This window comes from Dama dama, chromosome 20 (assembly GCF_033118175.1).
Source record: "Dama dama isolate Ldn47 chromosome 20, ASM3311817v1, whole genome shotgun sequence".
NCBI lineage: Eukaryota > Metazoa > Chordata > Mammalia > Artiodactyla > Cervidae > Dama > Dama dama.
The window spans coordinates 23,978,968-23,995,554 of NC_083700.1; the positions used below are offsets into that span (position 1 = coordinate 23,978,968).

At 43.3% G+C, this 16,587-nt stretch overlaps 1 protein-coding gene across 4 annotated transcripts in view; it reads right to left on the minus strand.

The window, feature by feature from the left end:
• Positions 1-16,587, minus strand: part of PDE4DIP (phosphodiesterase 4D interacting protein) — a 243,942-nt gene that overhangs the window by 13,083 nt on the left and 214,272 nt on the right. For all 4 annotated transcript variants that reach the window (XM_061121024.1, XM_061121023.1, XM_061121025.1 and 1 more), the window contains 8 exons: positions 16,085-16,308; positions 15,314-15,466; positions 13,134-13,319; positions 10,081-10,332; positions 9,032-9,163; positions 8,214-8,333; positions 6,920-7,109; positions 6,206-6,330 (listed from right to left, as the gene is read on the minus strand). In XM_061121024.1, coding sequence (XP_060977007.1) covers positions 6,206-6,330; positions 6,920-7,109; positions 8,214-8,333; positions 9,032-9,163; positions 10,081-10,332; positions 13,134-13,319; positions 15,314-15,466; positions 16,085-16,308 — 1,382 coding nt within the window. The remainder of the gene's footprint in view (positions 1-6,205; positions 6,331-6,919; positions 7,110-8,213; positions 8,334-9,031; positions 9,164-10,080; positions 10,333-13,133; positions 13,320-15,313; positions 15,467-16,084; positions 16,309-16,587) is intronic.

A 16,587-nucleotide genomic window follows, 5' to 3' on the forward strand; every position in this document is an offset into this window, starting at 1 on the left:
GAGAATTATCCACACACAAATATGGTATCAAAACCAATAATCATGAGAAGTGCAGGCTATTGGAAATTCATTTGAAAGTAAGAGATGGACAACTTAAAACAACCTTGTTTATATATAGACTTCTATATCAAAACCTCATGGTAACCAAAAAACAAAAATCTACAATTGATACACACAAAACAGTAAATCAACCCAAACACAACATTGAAGACAGTCATCAAACCACAAGAAAAGAGAATATAAGAGGAAGGGGGGAAAAAAGACCTACAAAAACAAATCTAAAACAATTAACAAAATGGCAATAAGAACATGCTGCTGCTGCTAAGTCGCTTCAGTCATATCCAACTCTGTGTGACCCCATAGACGGCAGCCCACCAGGCTCCCCAGTTCCTGGGATTCTCCAGGCAAGAATACGAACATGTGTATCAGTTATTACCTTAAATGAAAATGGATTAAATGCTTTAATCAAAGACGTTGACTGACTGAATGCATACAAAAAGACGCATATATATGCTGTCTACTAGAGACCCACTTAAGAACTAGAGACACATACTGACTGAAAGTGAGGGGATGGAAAAAGATGTTCTATGCAAATGGAAATCAAAAGAAAGCTGGAGTAGCAATACTCGTATTAGACAAAATAAACTTTAAAATAAATATATGACAAGAGACACAGAAGGACACTGCATAATGACCACAGGAGCACTCCAGGAAGAAGATATAACAGTTGTAAATATAAATGCACCCAACACATGAGCACCTCAATGTATAAGGCAAATTCTAACAGCCATGGAAGGAGAAATTGACAGTAACACAATAATAGTGGGGGACTTTAATACCCCACTTACATCAATGGACAGATTAGCCAAACAGAAAATCAATAAGAAAACATGGGCCTTAAATGAAACATTAAACCAGAAGGAGTCAATTGATATGTTTACAGCATTCCATCCAAAAGCAGCAGACAATACATTCTTTTCAATTACATATGGAACATTCTCCGGGATTGGCCATATGCTGGGCCAGAAAGCCAGCCTTGAGAAATTTAAGAGAACTGAAATCACATCAAGCACCTTTTCTGACCACACACTATGAGATTAGAAATAAACTACAAGAAAACTGTAAAAAAAAAAAAAAAAAAAAAACACACACAAACACCCACAAACATGTGAATAAAAATAATATGCTTCTAAATAATCAATGGATCATTGAAGAAATCAAAGAGGAAATTTAAAAAATACCTAGAAACAAATGAAAATGAAAATGTGATGATCCAAAACCTATGCAACACAGCAATAAATCTTACCTAACAAAACAAGAAACATCTCAAACAACCTAATCTTATACCTAAAGCAACTAAAGAAAGACAAACAAACAAAATCCAAGGGTAGCAGAAGGAAAGAAATCAAAGATCAGAACATAAATAAATGAAATAGAGACAAAGAAAGCAAAAGAAAAGATCAATGAAATTAAAACCTTGCTCTTTGAAAATATAGACAAAATAGATAAACCTTAAGCCAGATTCATCAGAAGAAAAGAGAAGGTTCAAATCAATAAAATTAGAAATGAAAAAGAAGTTACAATAGAACCACAGAAATACAACGGATCATAAGAGACTCCCACACAAGCAACTGCATGCCAATAAAATGGACAACCTATAAGAAATGGCCAAATTCTTAGAAACATACAATCCCCCAAAACTGAGCCAGGAAGAAATAGAAAATATAAATAGACCAATCACAATTACTAAAACTGAAACTGTAATTAAGACACTTCCAACAAATAAAAGTCCAGGACCAGATGGCTTCACAGGCAAATTCTATTTAGAGAACAGTTAATACCTATCCTTTGGAAACCATTTCAAAATATTACAGAGGAAGGAACACTCCCAAACTCATTCTAAGAGGTCACCATTACTCTGATACAAAACCAGACAAAGATGCCACAAAAAAAGAAAATTACAGGCCAATATCACTGATGAACATGACACAACAAAATACTAGTAAACTGAATCCAACAATACATTAAAAGGATCATATACTATGATCATTTGGGCTTTATCCCAGGGATGCAAAGATTTTTCAATATCCACAAATCAATCAGTGTGATAAACCACATTAACAAATAGAAGAACACAAATCACATTATCATCTTAATAGATGCAAAAAAAGCTTTTGACAAAATCAACAGCCATTCATGATAAAAACTCTCCAGAAAGTGGGTACAGAGGGAACCTATCTCAACATAATAAAGGTCATATGTGACAAACCCACAGCTAACATCATACTCAACAGTGAAAAGCTGAAAAAGAAAGTATTTCCTCTAAGATCAATAACAAGATAAGGATGTTCAGTCTTGCCAGTTTTGTTCAACATAGTTTTGGAAGTCCTAGCCACGGTAATCAGAGAAGAAAAAGAAGTAAGAGGAATCCAAATTGGAAAAGAAGTAAAACGGTCACTATTTACAGATGACATAATTGTTGTTTTGTTGTTAAGTTGTGTCTGACTCTTCTGTGACCCCATGGACTATAGCCCACCAGGCTCCTCTGCCCATGGGATTTCCCAGGCAAGAATACTGCAGTAGGTTGCCAATTCCTCCTCCAGGGGATCCTTCCTGACCCAGGGGTCAAACCCATGTCTCCTGCATTGGCAAGTGGGTTCTTTACCATGTTGGGAAGCCTGATATGATTCAGTTCAGTTCAGTTCAGTTCAGTCACTCAGTCATGTCTGACTCTTTGCGACCCCATGAATCGCAGCATGCCAGGCCTCCCTGTCCATCACCAACTTTTGGAGTCCACCCAAACCCATGTCCATTGAGTCGGTGATGCCATCCAACCAGCTCATCCTCTGTTGTCCCCTTCTCCCTCTGCCCTCAATCTTTCCCAGCATCAGGGTCTTTTCAAATGAGTCAGCTCTTCACATCAGGTGGCCAAAGTATTGGAGTTTCAGCTTCAACATCAATCCTTCCAATGAACACCCAGGCCAGATCTCCTTTAGGGTGGACTGGTTATTCTACACATAGAAAATCCTAAAGATGCTACCAGAAAACTATTAGAGCTGATCAACGAATTTGGTAAAGTTGCAGGATACAAAATTAATACACAGAAATATCTTGCAATTCTATACACTAACAACAAAAGGTCAGGAAGTGAAATTAAGGAAACAATCTCATTTACCATCACATCAAAACAAATAAAATATCTAGGTGTAAACCTACCTAAGGAGGCTAAAGACCTATATTCTGAAAACTATAAGATGCTGATGAAAGAAAGACTGACAGATATACCATGTTCTTGGATTGGAAGAATCAATATTGTCAAAATGACTACACTACCCAAGGTAATCTACAGATCTGATGCAACCCCTATCAAATTACCAATGGAATTTTTTGCAGATCTAGGAAAGAAATCTTAAAATTTGTATGGAAACACAAAAGACCCTAAATAGCCAATGCAATCTTGACAAAGCTGGAGGAATCAGGCTCCCTGATTTCAGGCTACAGTACAAAGATACACTAATCACAGCAGTGTGGTACTGGCACAAAGATAGATCAATAGAACAGGATAGAAATCCTAGAAATAAACCCATGCACCCATGATTAATTAATCAACAACAAAGGAGGCAAGACTCTACAATGTATGTAAGGTAGTCTCTTCAATAAGCGGTGCTGGGAAAACATTTACATGTAAATGAAGGAAATTAGAACATCTCTAACACCATACACAAAGACAAACTCAAAACGGATTAAAGATCTAAATGTAAGACTGGATACTATAAACTATAAACTCTCTTGGAGCAAACCTAAGCAGAACACCCTTTGACATAAATCTCATCAAGTTCTTTTTGGATCCACCTCCTAGATTAAAGAAATGAAAACCAAAATAAACAAATGGGACCTAATTAAACTTAACAAGCTTTTGCACAGCAAAGGAAACCATCAACAAAATGAAAAGACAACCCACAGCATGGAAGGAAATATTTACAATCGATTGACAAGGGATTAATCTCCAAATTATACAAAGAGCTGATGCAGCTCAACATTAAAGAAACAAACAACCCAATCAAAAAATAGGCAGAAGATCTAAATAGACATTCTCCAAAGAGGACATTTCAGATGGTCAAAAACCACATGAAAAGATGCTTAACATGGCTAATTATTAGAGAAATGCAAATCAAAACTACAATGGGGTATTACCTTACACTGGCCAGAATGGCCATCATCAAAATATCTTCAAACAATAAATGCTAGATTGGTTGTGGAGAAAAGGGAAACTTCCTATCCTGTTGGTGGCAATTTAGTGTAGCCACAGGGAGAACAGTATGGAGGTTCCTTAAAAAACGAAAACTAGAGCTACCATATGATCCACCAATCCCACTCCTGAGCATATATCTGAAGAAAACCATGCTTGGAAAAGATACTTGTGCCCCAGTGTTCACAGCGGTACCGCTTACAATAGCCAAGACATAGAAGCAACCTAAATGTCCATTGACAAATGAATGATTAAAGAAGATATGGTGCATGAATACAATGGGCTATTATTTAGCCATAAAAAAGAACGAAATGTCATTTGCAGCAACATGGGTGGACCTAGAGATTATCATACTAAGTGAAGTCAATCAGACAGAACAACAAAAATATAATATCACTTATATGTGGAATCTTAAAAAATGAATACAAGTGAACTTATTTACAAAACAGAAACTGACTTACAGACTTAGAAAACAAACTTCTGGTTACCAAAAGGGAAAGGTGGGGGGAGGGATAAATTAGGAGGTTGGTATTAACATAAACATCCTCTGTAATAACTTATTATTATTCAGAATAATAACTTATTATATTCAGAATCGGAAAAGATTCTGAAAATGAATGGATATATGTCTATGTATAACTATATCACTTTTCTGTACACCTGAAACTAACACATTGTATATCAAATATATTCCAATATAGGGTTTTTTTTTTAATTTTAAAAAAGAAAAAAAAAAAGAACAAAGTGTGAAGACTTACCCAAACAAATTCAGATTTTACTATAAAACTCTAACAATGAAGACAGCTTGTTATTGGTGGAAGAATGGACACATTGATTAATGGAACAGAGTGAAGAATTCAGAAATAGACTCACACATATATTGGCAAGTGATTTTTTTTGCCTTGGCAGTTGTTTTCCAATGGAGATGCCAAGCAATTTGAGGATGGTCGTGGTGATGAAAAATCAATTGTGTTTCTATATCCTAGCAAAAAAATTACTTGGCAGTTGAAATGAAAATGTTATCCCACACATGAGAAATATTTATGTAAAAATTAAAATATGAAAGATGAATATACCAAAAATTATAAAATATTACTAACAGAAGTTATGGTCAATTGATTGTCAACAAAGCTGCCAAGGTAATTAAATGGGAAAAGGACATTCTTTGTAACAAATGGTGCTGGAAAAACTGGATATCAATGTGGGGAAAAAAGAACTTTAACCTTTTTCTCACACATCATATACAAAATTAATTCAAAATGAAACACAGGCCTAAACATAAGGGCAAAAACTATAAAACTTCAAGAATAAAAATACAAGGAAATCTTTATGATCTTGAGATAGACAAAGTTTTCTTCGCTAGGACATAAAGAATAGCATAAATAATAAAAGAAAAATATTTGATGTTCAATAAAATCTAAAAAGTGCTGTCTTTCAAAGACACTAAAAGGACTTACAGAAATATCTGCAAATTATTTTTCTGATAAATTAATTATACCCAGAATAAAAATGTCTTTAAAGAAAACTTTTTTCTCACTTGGGGAAAGGTCAGCATGGGAGCTGGTTGTCTGCAACAATCACTGCGAGGTTGATCAGAATTCACATCTGAGATGTTTTCAAATGATGACACCACCAGAATGGTTCTTTGCATTTTTTTAAAATCACTGTATAATCTGGACTTTGATTAACTTGTCTCAGACCATCCAGGTAGGTGGAGTTTGACTCTTGTAGCCTATTTTTAAGGATCTGTAGGCCGAATCTTGCTCTTGTCACCAGCATCTGGGCTTTGTGTGTGAGCGCTCCCCCCTTCTTATTGGGATCCTCAATGACTGAGCCTTTTTCTCAGATAGAACGAAGTAAGTTTCCAAGATCTCCGGAACTCCCAAGGTAAAGACTTCACCGGAAGCTTTAGCAAGAACAAGAAGCTCACAGGGTGGGGAAGAAGGGGAAACATACCTTTCAGCCCCTTCTTGGAGTCACCATAAAGTGCCTCATAGATCTGTAGCTCTGACTGGAGGGACTGGAAGAGCTGCTGTTTCTCTTCACACTGCTGCTGCAGGAGGGCCAGCTTACGCTGCAGCCTGGAAGGGAGAAGCAGGGGTCCACTAGGTGGACTGCCATCAGGGCAAGAGGCGCTGAGCCAACTTCTGCGTCATAGAATTTTAGCCCTAGATGTCACCTGAGGTGTCATGAAGACCACTGCCTTTATTTTACAGATGTGGCAAGACAGGCTCAGAAGGTAAAGTCCCTTTGCTTAGAATTGTGCTGTTAGCTATCACACCTAGGACACACTATCTGGTGTTCTTACTGCCCCACCGTGTCTGTCATGTTGTCCAGCAGTTACAGGACTTATGCTGGGAAGCAGCATCAAGGCTGGTGTAGACCTCCTAGGTTATGATGGGACTAATACCCTAAAACTCACTGGAAGTACTTTCTCCAGAATCTGATATGCTGAAGCCTTATAGAAGAGGGTTTTACTCTCTCAACTTTGGAGTGAAAAAGTCATTCCTAGAGAAGTCCTTTCTTCTGTTCAAAGTTACCCATAAATCTGAACTAGACTAGAGAGGTGATATCGAGATTTCCGAAAAGGACCACTCACTGACTTGCCAATATCCCTTTTTCTAAATCTGAAAATGCAGCCACCTTCCTTTTCAACGGGCTCCCTCTAACCTGGAGTCTTTCTCCTGGAGAGACAGTCGTTCCTCCTGGAAATGCAAGATCTCCTGCTGCTTCTCCTTCAGATCTTCCAGTAACTGCTGCCGGTCCACCTTTTGGTGCTCTAGCTCCATTTCCAGCTCTTGAAGCCGGGATCGAGAGGTCAGCAGAGCCTCCCTCAGGCATTCTGTTTCCTGGGAGTGCTCTGGTAAGCAGACCACAGGAGTACTTATATTGTAGGGTCAAAGGTCAGCAGGAAGATAAGCCCAAGTACATCCATCCCGACAAACAGATAAGGTGAAAGGAAGGCCAGCTTATGCTGCCGGGGAGGCAAAGCCAGTGTCTGCTGTTACACCCACACGCTCCAGGGAGTGGGAGCCTCTTTCTCTGCAGAAAGAGGTTGCTGCTGTGATTCAGTATGGCCCACCTTGGTTTTAGGGAGCACACTCTGCTTCCTAACTCTATTTTCTAAGTACACACATACCCTCTATGCAATAATCCACTCGTGAGTTTTGCCAAGGATCAAGAGGCTTATGTAGAAACCTCTTTTAATGTCTTTTTCCTTTCCATTATTTCATTCTGGGCTTAATCCTCTTAGCCACTATTCTTTGTCTGTTTGGCTACTCAATAAATATTTGTAAATAAAAATAACTTGTGATTGAAAATACATTGATTTCATTAACTCAATTAACACTAAGGTCAGCGCCTACACTCTACCCCAGGCCCCAAAGGAAATGATGTCCACACATGGATGCCCGCTCAATAGTGTTGAGAAAGCTCTGGAAGATGTTTTTCTAGCACCTTCAGACACAGTCATGAGGACCAGGGACCAAAGAGGAGCCCTGAGTGCATAAGGAGGGAGATGGAGAGGAGACATGGGGACAGCACATCAGCACGAGAGGGACACAGGGAGCTTCAGCAAGGTCTTGGAAGAAACTGAGAGAGTGTGTAGGCCTCCTGCTCCTCCCTTTCCTGGATCCAAACTAGCTGTGAGTTGTGAGGAGGTAGGCCAGGCACTAACTGGTGTCCAGTTTGATAACTAATGACTGAATTACTGCAAGTGGGTTGCACAGAAGTGGATTTCCTAAAGCTCCTCCTCCCTGGAGCCTAGGTGTCTGAAGGCCCATGGTTGGGGGTTGTCAGGAAATAGCCCTTTCTAGAGTGAGAAAAGCTAGGGGAGTTTGGTGTTGGTGGGTCTGAGTAGCTCTGTTCTCTCTACCTTCTCTCTTTGCTTCTCCAGTTGGTGATGGGTGTGCCAGGGAAGAAAGGGATACAACACTGACCACAGTTTGTGGATTTTGGCACTCACCTCTGGAAACATGACTGAGCTGAGCCTGAAGCCTGTGGTTTTCTTCCCTAAGGACTCTGTTCTCATTGGAGAGCTGAGGTGTGGACTCCAGGCCCGGACTGTAGAAGCTAGAGGTTGAGCCTGTCCGGGGAAGTGCAAGCAGGTAAGTCACACATTTGTGCAACAGAGGATCTCTGTTTGCTCATTCTCTGTCTCTAAAGACACTGTCCCAACCCAGCAGAAAACCCCAAGGACTCGTGTCCTGGTGGGACGAAGTCTGCTGGGCTGAATACCTGGCTTTCCTGTGGCTCCTCTGCATGGGTTCTTTGCATGCATCTCATGTGCCCTGGGTGAGCTATTCAGGAGGCTCTATTCCCTAAAGAGCTGCTCCTGCTGCAGTGTGGACAGGTCAAGGGTGTTTGGAAAGGCCTGCCTCCCAGTGTTAGCAGCCTGGGGGAGGGAAGGAGGAGTATGGCCAGGAAGGCCACCTTGGTGAGCAGTTGTGGGAGGCCTTGCAGACCTGGCTCCACCACATGCCAATCACAGAACCAGGGCACAGAAGTCAGCAGGCAGCAAATGAGCAGCTTTAGCGTGAATGAGAAGTCAGAGGATTCTGGGGACCAGATCTGGTTAGATCTGCAGTGAGGAGAGTTACTCTCTGAGGTCAGATACAGCAACAAAGGGAGGGGAATGGTCCTTGCCTGCTGCCTTGCTGACTGTAAGGAGCAAGTAGAGGAAAGCAGACCACAGTGCTTTGAAATCTGTGACACTCTTCTCTAGGGCAACCTTCAGATTCTCCCTAATTAGTCCAGAAATAGGAGGCCCTGGGCCTCTCCTACCGCTTTCTCGGGTGGTGGAGCTGAGCCTGTGTTCCAGCTGCTCCCGCAGGCGGTCGTTAATGCAGATGGACTCCTCCAGGCGCTGGCGCAGGTTCCGGATTTCACCCAGATGTTCCTCTAGCAGGTCAGCCCCTGCAGCCACCCAGGAGGACAGGAAAAGGGAGATGGAGCATCCTGGGGCTATCTACTAGTGGGGCCCACTAGGGGGGCTCTGCCGGGGGCCTCTCAGCAAGATCCCTAAACATCACTGTCCTCTCTCATGGGCATATGGAAGCTCAGGTGACTTTGTTTAAAGAGTGAATTGGCTCCACCAAGATGTATACACACACACACACACACACACACACACACACTGGAAAATTACTCAGCCATAAAAAATAATGAAATAATGCCGTTGCAGCAACATGAATGGACTTAAAGATTGTCATACTGAGTGAAGTCAGAGAAAGAGAAATATCGTATGATATCCCTTATATGTAGCTTCTAAAAAGAAATGATACAAATGAACTCACTTACAAAACAGAAAGAGACTCACAAACTTATGGTGGCCAGGGAGAAGGTTGGGGGAAAGAGACAGGGCATTTGGGATGGACATGTACACACTGCTATATTTAAAATGGATAACAAACAAGGACCTACTACATAGCACATAGAACTCTGTTCATGTTATGTGGCAGCCTGGATGGGAGAGGTGTTTGAGGGAGAATGGGTACATGTATATGTATCACTGAGGCCCCTTGCTGTTCATCTGAAACTATCACAACATTGTTAATATTGTTAATTGTTAAAAATTAACAATTGTAAATTGTAAATTGCCCAATAACAAAAAAAAAGGTTTAAAATTAAATAACCCATCACTTTTACCCTAAAAAAAGAGTAATTTGGCTTCAAACACAGGACAGCTGGTGCTAAGCAAGCCCCATGGGCCCCTCCCATGTAGGGGTGCATGTAAGGGAGTTGTAAGTGTACAGTTACCAGGGTAACTGGTAAATGTAAGAGGTTTCATATGGTTTAGAGAAAACAATTGACCCGCTCAGCTTTGTGTTTACCTGTGGGCTTGGAGTGAAGCTGGTACATGGAGGAGCCTAAGGATAGGTCCCCGGATACACTCCCTTTCTGAGGCCTCATCATGTCCCACTGGCCACTGCTGCCCAGGTACCCAGGCTCCAGGATTCTGCCCAGTTCTGTGGTGCTCGTCAGAGGACAGAGGGGCTGGGTAGGGTTGAGGTAGTGGGAAGGTCTGGCGTCTGTATGGTTGGTTGGCAATGTGGCTGGGGAAGCAGGATGAACACTGGTGACACCTGGGCAGAAGGAAACATGAGAAGCAGTTGCAGAACAGAAGGATCAGCCAGGAAACGTGTAATTGTGAAGAACAGACACTAAAGGGGGCACACGGGCTGAGATCCCAGTTGGCTGCGGAATACCAGCGAGATGAAGACTTCCACCCTAGAAGCTATGACTTTCACCCCTAGTATTTGCCAGCATGAGACACAAGAGCTAGGGCATGAATAAAGCATCATAAAGTCACCCAGGTACACAAAAGGAAAGTCCTGTGGCCCTAATCCTGGCTCCTACGATAATGCCTCATGATGGAGTCCAGGGCAGTTCCTGGGTAGAACTCACTGGGAAAGTCAGAGGTTAAGAGTGTGATGGGCCATAGCACTGAGCACACCTGTGAACAGGAATATTTGTGTTCCTGTGAGTACTTGCTGTTCCGGAAGCTAAAGTGCCAGTTTTTCCAGTTTTCCTTTGGGGTTGTCAGAAGAAAAAGGGAGCATAAATCCAGCCAGAATGGTGGCCCCAGTCACTCCAGAGTGAACGTTTTGCTGAGGTTGGGGGAGGTTCTGTATAAGGTAAGGGGTGATTTGAATCTTACTCAACATGACTCAAGGAACTGAAATGTCATCACTTGTGTCTGAAGAGTCATGAACACTCTCCCATGGGGGAGGTAAGACCTTTCATTTCATAGGCTGATGCTTTCACAGATCCTGTGAAATCATGGGCCTTCCCATCATCTCCACTTCTATTGAAAAATAATCCCAGCTGTGTGAGAGAAAGAGGTGAACCAGAGAAAGAGGTGAACCAGCTATAGTTTAGGATATTCACATTTAGAAGACTGCTTTCTTCCAGGGATTATCGACATGAGCAACACAGTAAACAGGTAGCTCTGCCTAAGAAATAGGAGTGAGGAGTGAAGTCCTGGATTCTTCCAACCAAGCCAACCCCCTTTGAGGGATTAATGTAGTTGGCAGTTGCCAATTTTTATCCTTGTTTATAACTGCTGTCAAATTTGGCTACATTCTTGAATCATCTGAGACAATGTAAAAACAAGTACCTGTGCCTGGTTCCCCAGAGATCTGACCTTAACTGGGATGTGGTACAGCTTGGGTACTGAATGTTTTAAAATCATCCTAGCTGATTCTAACAGGCAGGAAAGTTTGAGAAGTATTGTCAAGTATCTCCCCTTCCCCAATTTGAAAAATACTAGATATTCATTAGGATCACTGGAAATTAAGGAGGGGGATGAAAAGTGTAAGCATCCAAATTACAGTCCAGGATTTAAAAGAGATGTGACTCCCTACCTCATCCACACCTCTTTCAACCCCAACCCCACACAAGGCAAAGGGGGAAATCAGTGGTTGCTGACACTCAGCTTACTTTCTCACCAAGGTCGTAGGAGGCTTCACATCTGTCAGTAACAGGGATCAGTAGTTTCATGTTCCAGTCTCCCCGGCCACATAATACAGAGCACATGCCCTAAACCATGCTCAAACACCAGACAGACACTTGCACAAGAAGATTGTAGCTCCACAGAGACCTGAGAAGCTGCCATGCACTACGATCCACTCAGAAGCTTGGTTTAAAGCAAAGGAGGAGAGCTGACGAGCTCCTCGGAGAGGGCTGTGCTTGACAAGGCAAAGAAAGGACTACAGCCTTCCTTGCCAACGCTGGATCATCCAAAGTCTGGCCCATGAAACAGACTGGTTGTGACTCCAGTTCAACCCGCATCAGCAGACTGTTTCATGCCCAGTGCTCTCCTTCCTGCCTTTCCCTTTGGGCAAAGACAATTTGACGATGTGGAAAGATGAAGGAAAAGGAAGTGAGGAAAAGAAAAGTAGTCTAGTGAACACTCTTGCCTTTCGGCATGGAACAGATTTGTTACCCATCAATTGTTGGTTCCAGATTTGCTATGGTAGCATGGTAGCAAGTTCTAGGTCAGAGAGAATAGCACCTTCCTGTCATCTCTAAAGACAGAAAAGAGTTTTGCAAGGGGCCTCCAGCATTGCTCAGCTGAGCTCAGCGTGTGCTCTCAGCAGGACCATAACAAAACCATTCTAGATGGAGAAGGTATAATGGAAACATGGAACCAGGAGCAGAAGATCCAAACTCAAGCCCATTTCTCCCCCTTACTAGTGACCTTGATCAAGCAACCTCACTTCCTGAGTTTTAGTTCTCTGCCCTGGCTCTGTCACACAAGGTAAGCCCATGTTCACGTTGGTAGGTACTTAGATTGCTATACCTGTGTAACACTGGTAGCAGAAGGTAGCCTTTTAGACCTCACTGCCTGCTGAAAGGAACATGTGCAGACTCTCCTTAAAAATGATCTCAGTCTAGCTGGAAATCAAACTAATGTTAGAGTAGACAGTGTATCCAATTTCAAGGGTACTAATGAGGTCTAAATGGGGCTCAAGGTGTACACATTCTCAGCTGTGGTCTTAGGTCATTGGACACTCTCTGTATGGTGACCCTACCATCAATCTCTGGCCCATCCAAGCTCTTCTTTATAGGCACAGACCATGGTTACAAGGTAATTTCAAATTGCTTTCTAGTTTTTTTTAAAGCACTACTAGAGGGCAAATTCATCATGTGAAGTTCTTTTCTTATTTCACATAGGTGGATAGTTAGTTACAAACACACACATGAGAAAGATAACAGCAAATGTATTTCCAAAAACAGCAAGCGCAGCTCTCCCTCAATCATCCACTGATAGCGTGTACCCCTGTGTTATTTTTAAAACTCTGCCATCCAGCCAAAGCCATGCAGAGACACACAGTGTGGGTCTACCATTCGCAAGCACACAAATGCAGCAGGAAGTGCTCACTTTCTCCTAACTGCTTCCGCAGCATCTGCAGCTCCTGCTGAGCCTCCGCCAAGGAGACCATGGGTGTCTCACAGCAGCCAGGGAGGGGAGGGCCAGCAGAGCTGAAGGGCAGGAAGCTGGGTGGAGCTGAGGGCAGTGGCGCCTGGGGAAGGCTAACCAGCGTGGGTATGGATTGGAAATGAAGGCCTAGAAACAGAAAGTGAGGGAGAAAGGACACAAGTCATTAGACCAAAAGAGAGAGAAAAGAACGGGTGAAAGATTGAGAAGGTGAAACTATTTCCTGACCAGGTGTCTCCTTGGGGAGTGTCTGTCATTCAATGTGGCGTTGACTAAGATGGCCAAGGGGAAAGATAGCTATCCAAGATGCTGGCTTATCTCACCCCGTCCTTCTCCCCTGCCAGGGCTATTCTGCATTCACATTCTATGCTCATCTTGAAAACAATTGGTTATAAAAAGGCAAGGTAGCATTACCATAGCTCAGGCAGCCATGAGAGCCCCATCCTAGCCATGTGGGCATGGCAGGTCAGGATGGCTCTGCCTGAATGCTCTCAGGAGCCCTGGGGTGCCGCTGCCAGCATGGGCCAGTCCTGGCCACCGTAACAAGACTCCCCTATACCTAGAACTCCTGAAAGCAACAGGACTCACCCTGAGGAGGACAGGAGTAGACTAGGAGATTGGGGACGCTGGCATGACTAATGCATGAAATTCAAGGCTGATGGAAACAAACTTGAGAATCCCAAATCACTGTGCTCATTCACCAAAGGAAAAATAAAAGCCTTGGAAAACTGACTTAGACACAGCGGCATGCAAATCTGTCTGGACATTCAAATAGTTTAAGAAAAATGCTTAACATATGTGGATTCTTTTGTCCTTGATGCAAACCTACTGAGTCATAAACTCTGGCAGAAGGACTGGGAAAGTTTTTTAAAAAAAATAAAAAAACTTCACAGGTGATCATTATGCAGCCCATCTATAGACAGGTCTTCAGGAAGCCTGGGAAGTTCTGATGTTTGAATCTCTCTCCTTTTCCTAAAAACAGTTGAAGGGCATGTAGCCCACGGAGGGAGCAGAAACCAAGACGTCTAGACTTGTGGAGACTGTTTCACACAGAAGACAGTGATCACATTCTGAATAACATCCCTTATCCCAGGATGCTGACATAGTATCAGAGCAGTACAAGATCCCTGAATTACCAAGTGACACAGCTCAGGCCTCCTTCAGGGAGGCATTCTGATTCTAAAACCTTCGACGTTCTGCTCTTTTTAATCCCAAAGCATTCACAGAGATGTCTACAGTGCTTGGTGAATGGTTTTTCTCCATGATTTCCTGGTTTAGCTGGAAATTTTGGCCCAGAAACTTTGAGCCCAGAAAGAGTTGGACACATTCTTTTTCTTAAGATTTGGTTGACTTGCTCTCAAGAGAGACAAAGATGGCAGAAGAAAAGTGTTGTTCTTCTGTAGGCATCTCTACTGAATGCAACCTCACCACAACCACACTGAAGGCAGCCAGCCAGCCCGTCTTGCTGGGGGGCAGCAGGTGAGAATAAGGTTTGCCTGTTCTGTGCCATTGCTAGTGTGGAGCTGTGATTGGATAATACACCCCCCGGTAACTAAACTGAGGCAGGTGAATGAAATATACAGCTCTGTCAGTCCAAGATATACACCATGTATATATCAAGGACTACCGACCCATTCATAAAAACATGAAAGATAATGTAATTTGAACAGAATACCTTCTAAGGATACTGAAGCATCCTCAGTTATGAAGGAAATAGCCCCACCATCTACAGAGGCTCCTCTGCAAATAAAATGGGGAAAACACACAAGGGAGCAGCAGATGGAAATTTCTTTTTGCTCTCTGGCTACAATAATCCTGAGAGAAACATTTTGCCTCTTTGATTCCCAGGGCGAAATGAGAGAAAGAAATGAAGATGATTCTTTTAAAATGATTAGCCAACTACTGGTCACAATTGGTATGCACATCAAAGTCTACTGTGGATTATTTATTTTTCTACAGTCGTTAAAGACTAGTCAGACCCTACCAGTGAATTTAAATGGTCTCTTGATTTTTGTCTAGGATTCGAGGTATCTAAGCTCCTAATGATGCTTTTCTTGTCCCTGAAGAAACGCCAAAGCTGAGTGCGAGGAGATGAAGCCCCTGCCCCACTGGCTAGTGCATACCTGGACGGGCCTGGCTGGCCTCCTTGGGGGGCGTCTGGGGAGCTGGGAAGCTGATGGGGTTGCCGCTGGGTTCGGCCTTAACCCCCTGAGATGAACTGGTTGCTGACGGTTTGGAAGACAGTGCAGCAGAATGACTCGAATGATGGATGGAATCTACAAAACCCATGAATGAAAGAACATGTTTGGCATTCTACAAAGAACTGGAATCTGATCTTACAATTTAACCAGGGCAGAGCCTAGTTTTCAGGGAAGGAATCAGGCACAAGCACTGTGAGCGGCTTTCATTCCTTACTTGCAGATTGCTCCTCCAGTGAGGAAAGCCACGTGGGAGCTGACAGTGGGGTTCAGAGCCTGAAACCAAGAAAAAGGCTCCAAAAATAGCAGGCAAGTGCAACAGCATATGTGGACACCCAAGGAAACTCAGGGGTTCAGGAGCTGCCGCTGGCTGGAGGGATAAGACATCCCATCTTAAAGAAGGAGATCAATCAGACAGATCGTGTGCCCGTGAGGCAGTGGGGAAACAAAAGTCTCCATCCTCTTCTCACTCTCTCTGCTGTGGTTTGCCTGGTCCAGCAGCATCCAGGTGAGAGTGGAGACCCAGGGACAGGGTCAACTCGCAGAGTCAGGAGCAAAGAAAAGGTCCTGACCCACTGGGGCCTACGCTCAGCATGGTTCAGCCTGACACATGCCAAAGCGTATCTATAAAGCGTGCATGTAGAAGTCTCCTCTCAGCCTAGAAAAAGGTGGTTCCACTGAGAAAGTGGAGGCTACCTGAGTGACCAGGTGAAGCTTTCTTCTCCTCATAGTGTGTGTACTCGCTGGCGATGTCCATGTCAGAGCAGGCTTCCAGCTCGTCAGACAAGAAGGAGGAGCTGCTGGGAGAGCGCTGAGAGTCAGACAAGGCGTGGCTGCTGCACGGCGTGAGGGAGCGGGCATCCAGCTTGGCCTGCAGGACTTCAATCACTTTCTCCTTCTCCTGCAGCTCCCTGCTAAGCCTAGTGGGGTGAAGGAGGACAACAGGTGAGGCCAGAATCACTGGATGAGCTAGTCCTTATGAGGAAAACTACATAAGTCAAGGGGACCGTGCCCGCAAAGAATAAATGAGATTACCCATCTCTGGTTTAGGAGGGAGAAGTAGGCCGGTGCAGAGGGTGGGGGAGCAAGAGGTGCCCAGTGCACTGGCCACACGATACGCTGAGGACTTGCCGGGGCTCAGCCAGCCGTCTAAGGCACTGCTGCTCCAAGCGTGGGCCCCAGGACAGCTGGAGTCCGAG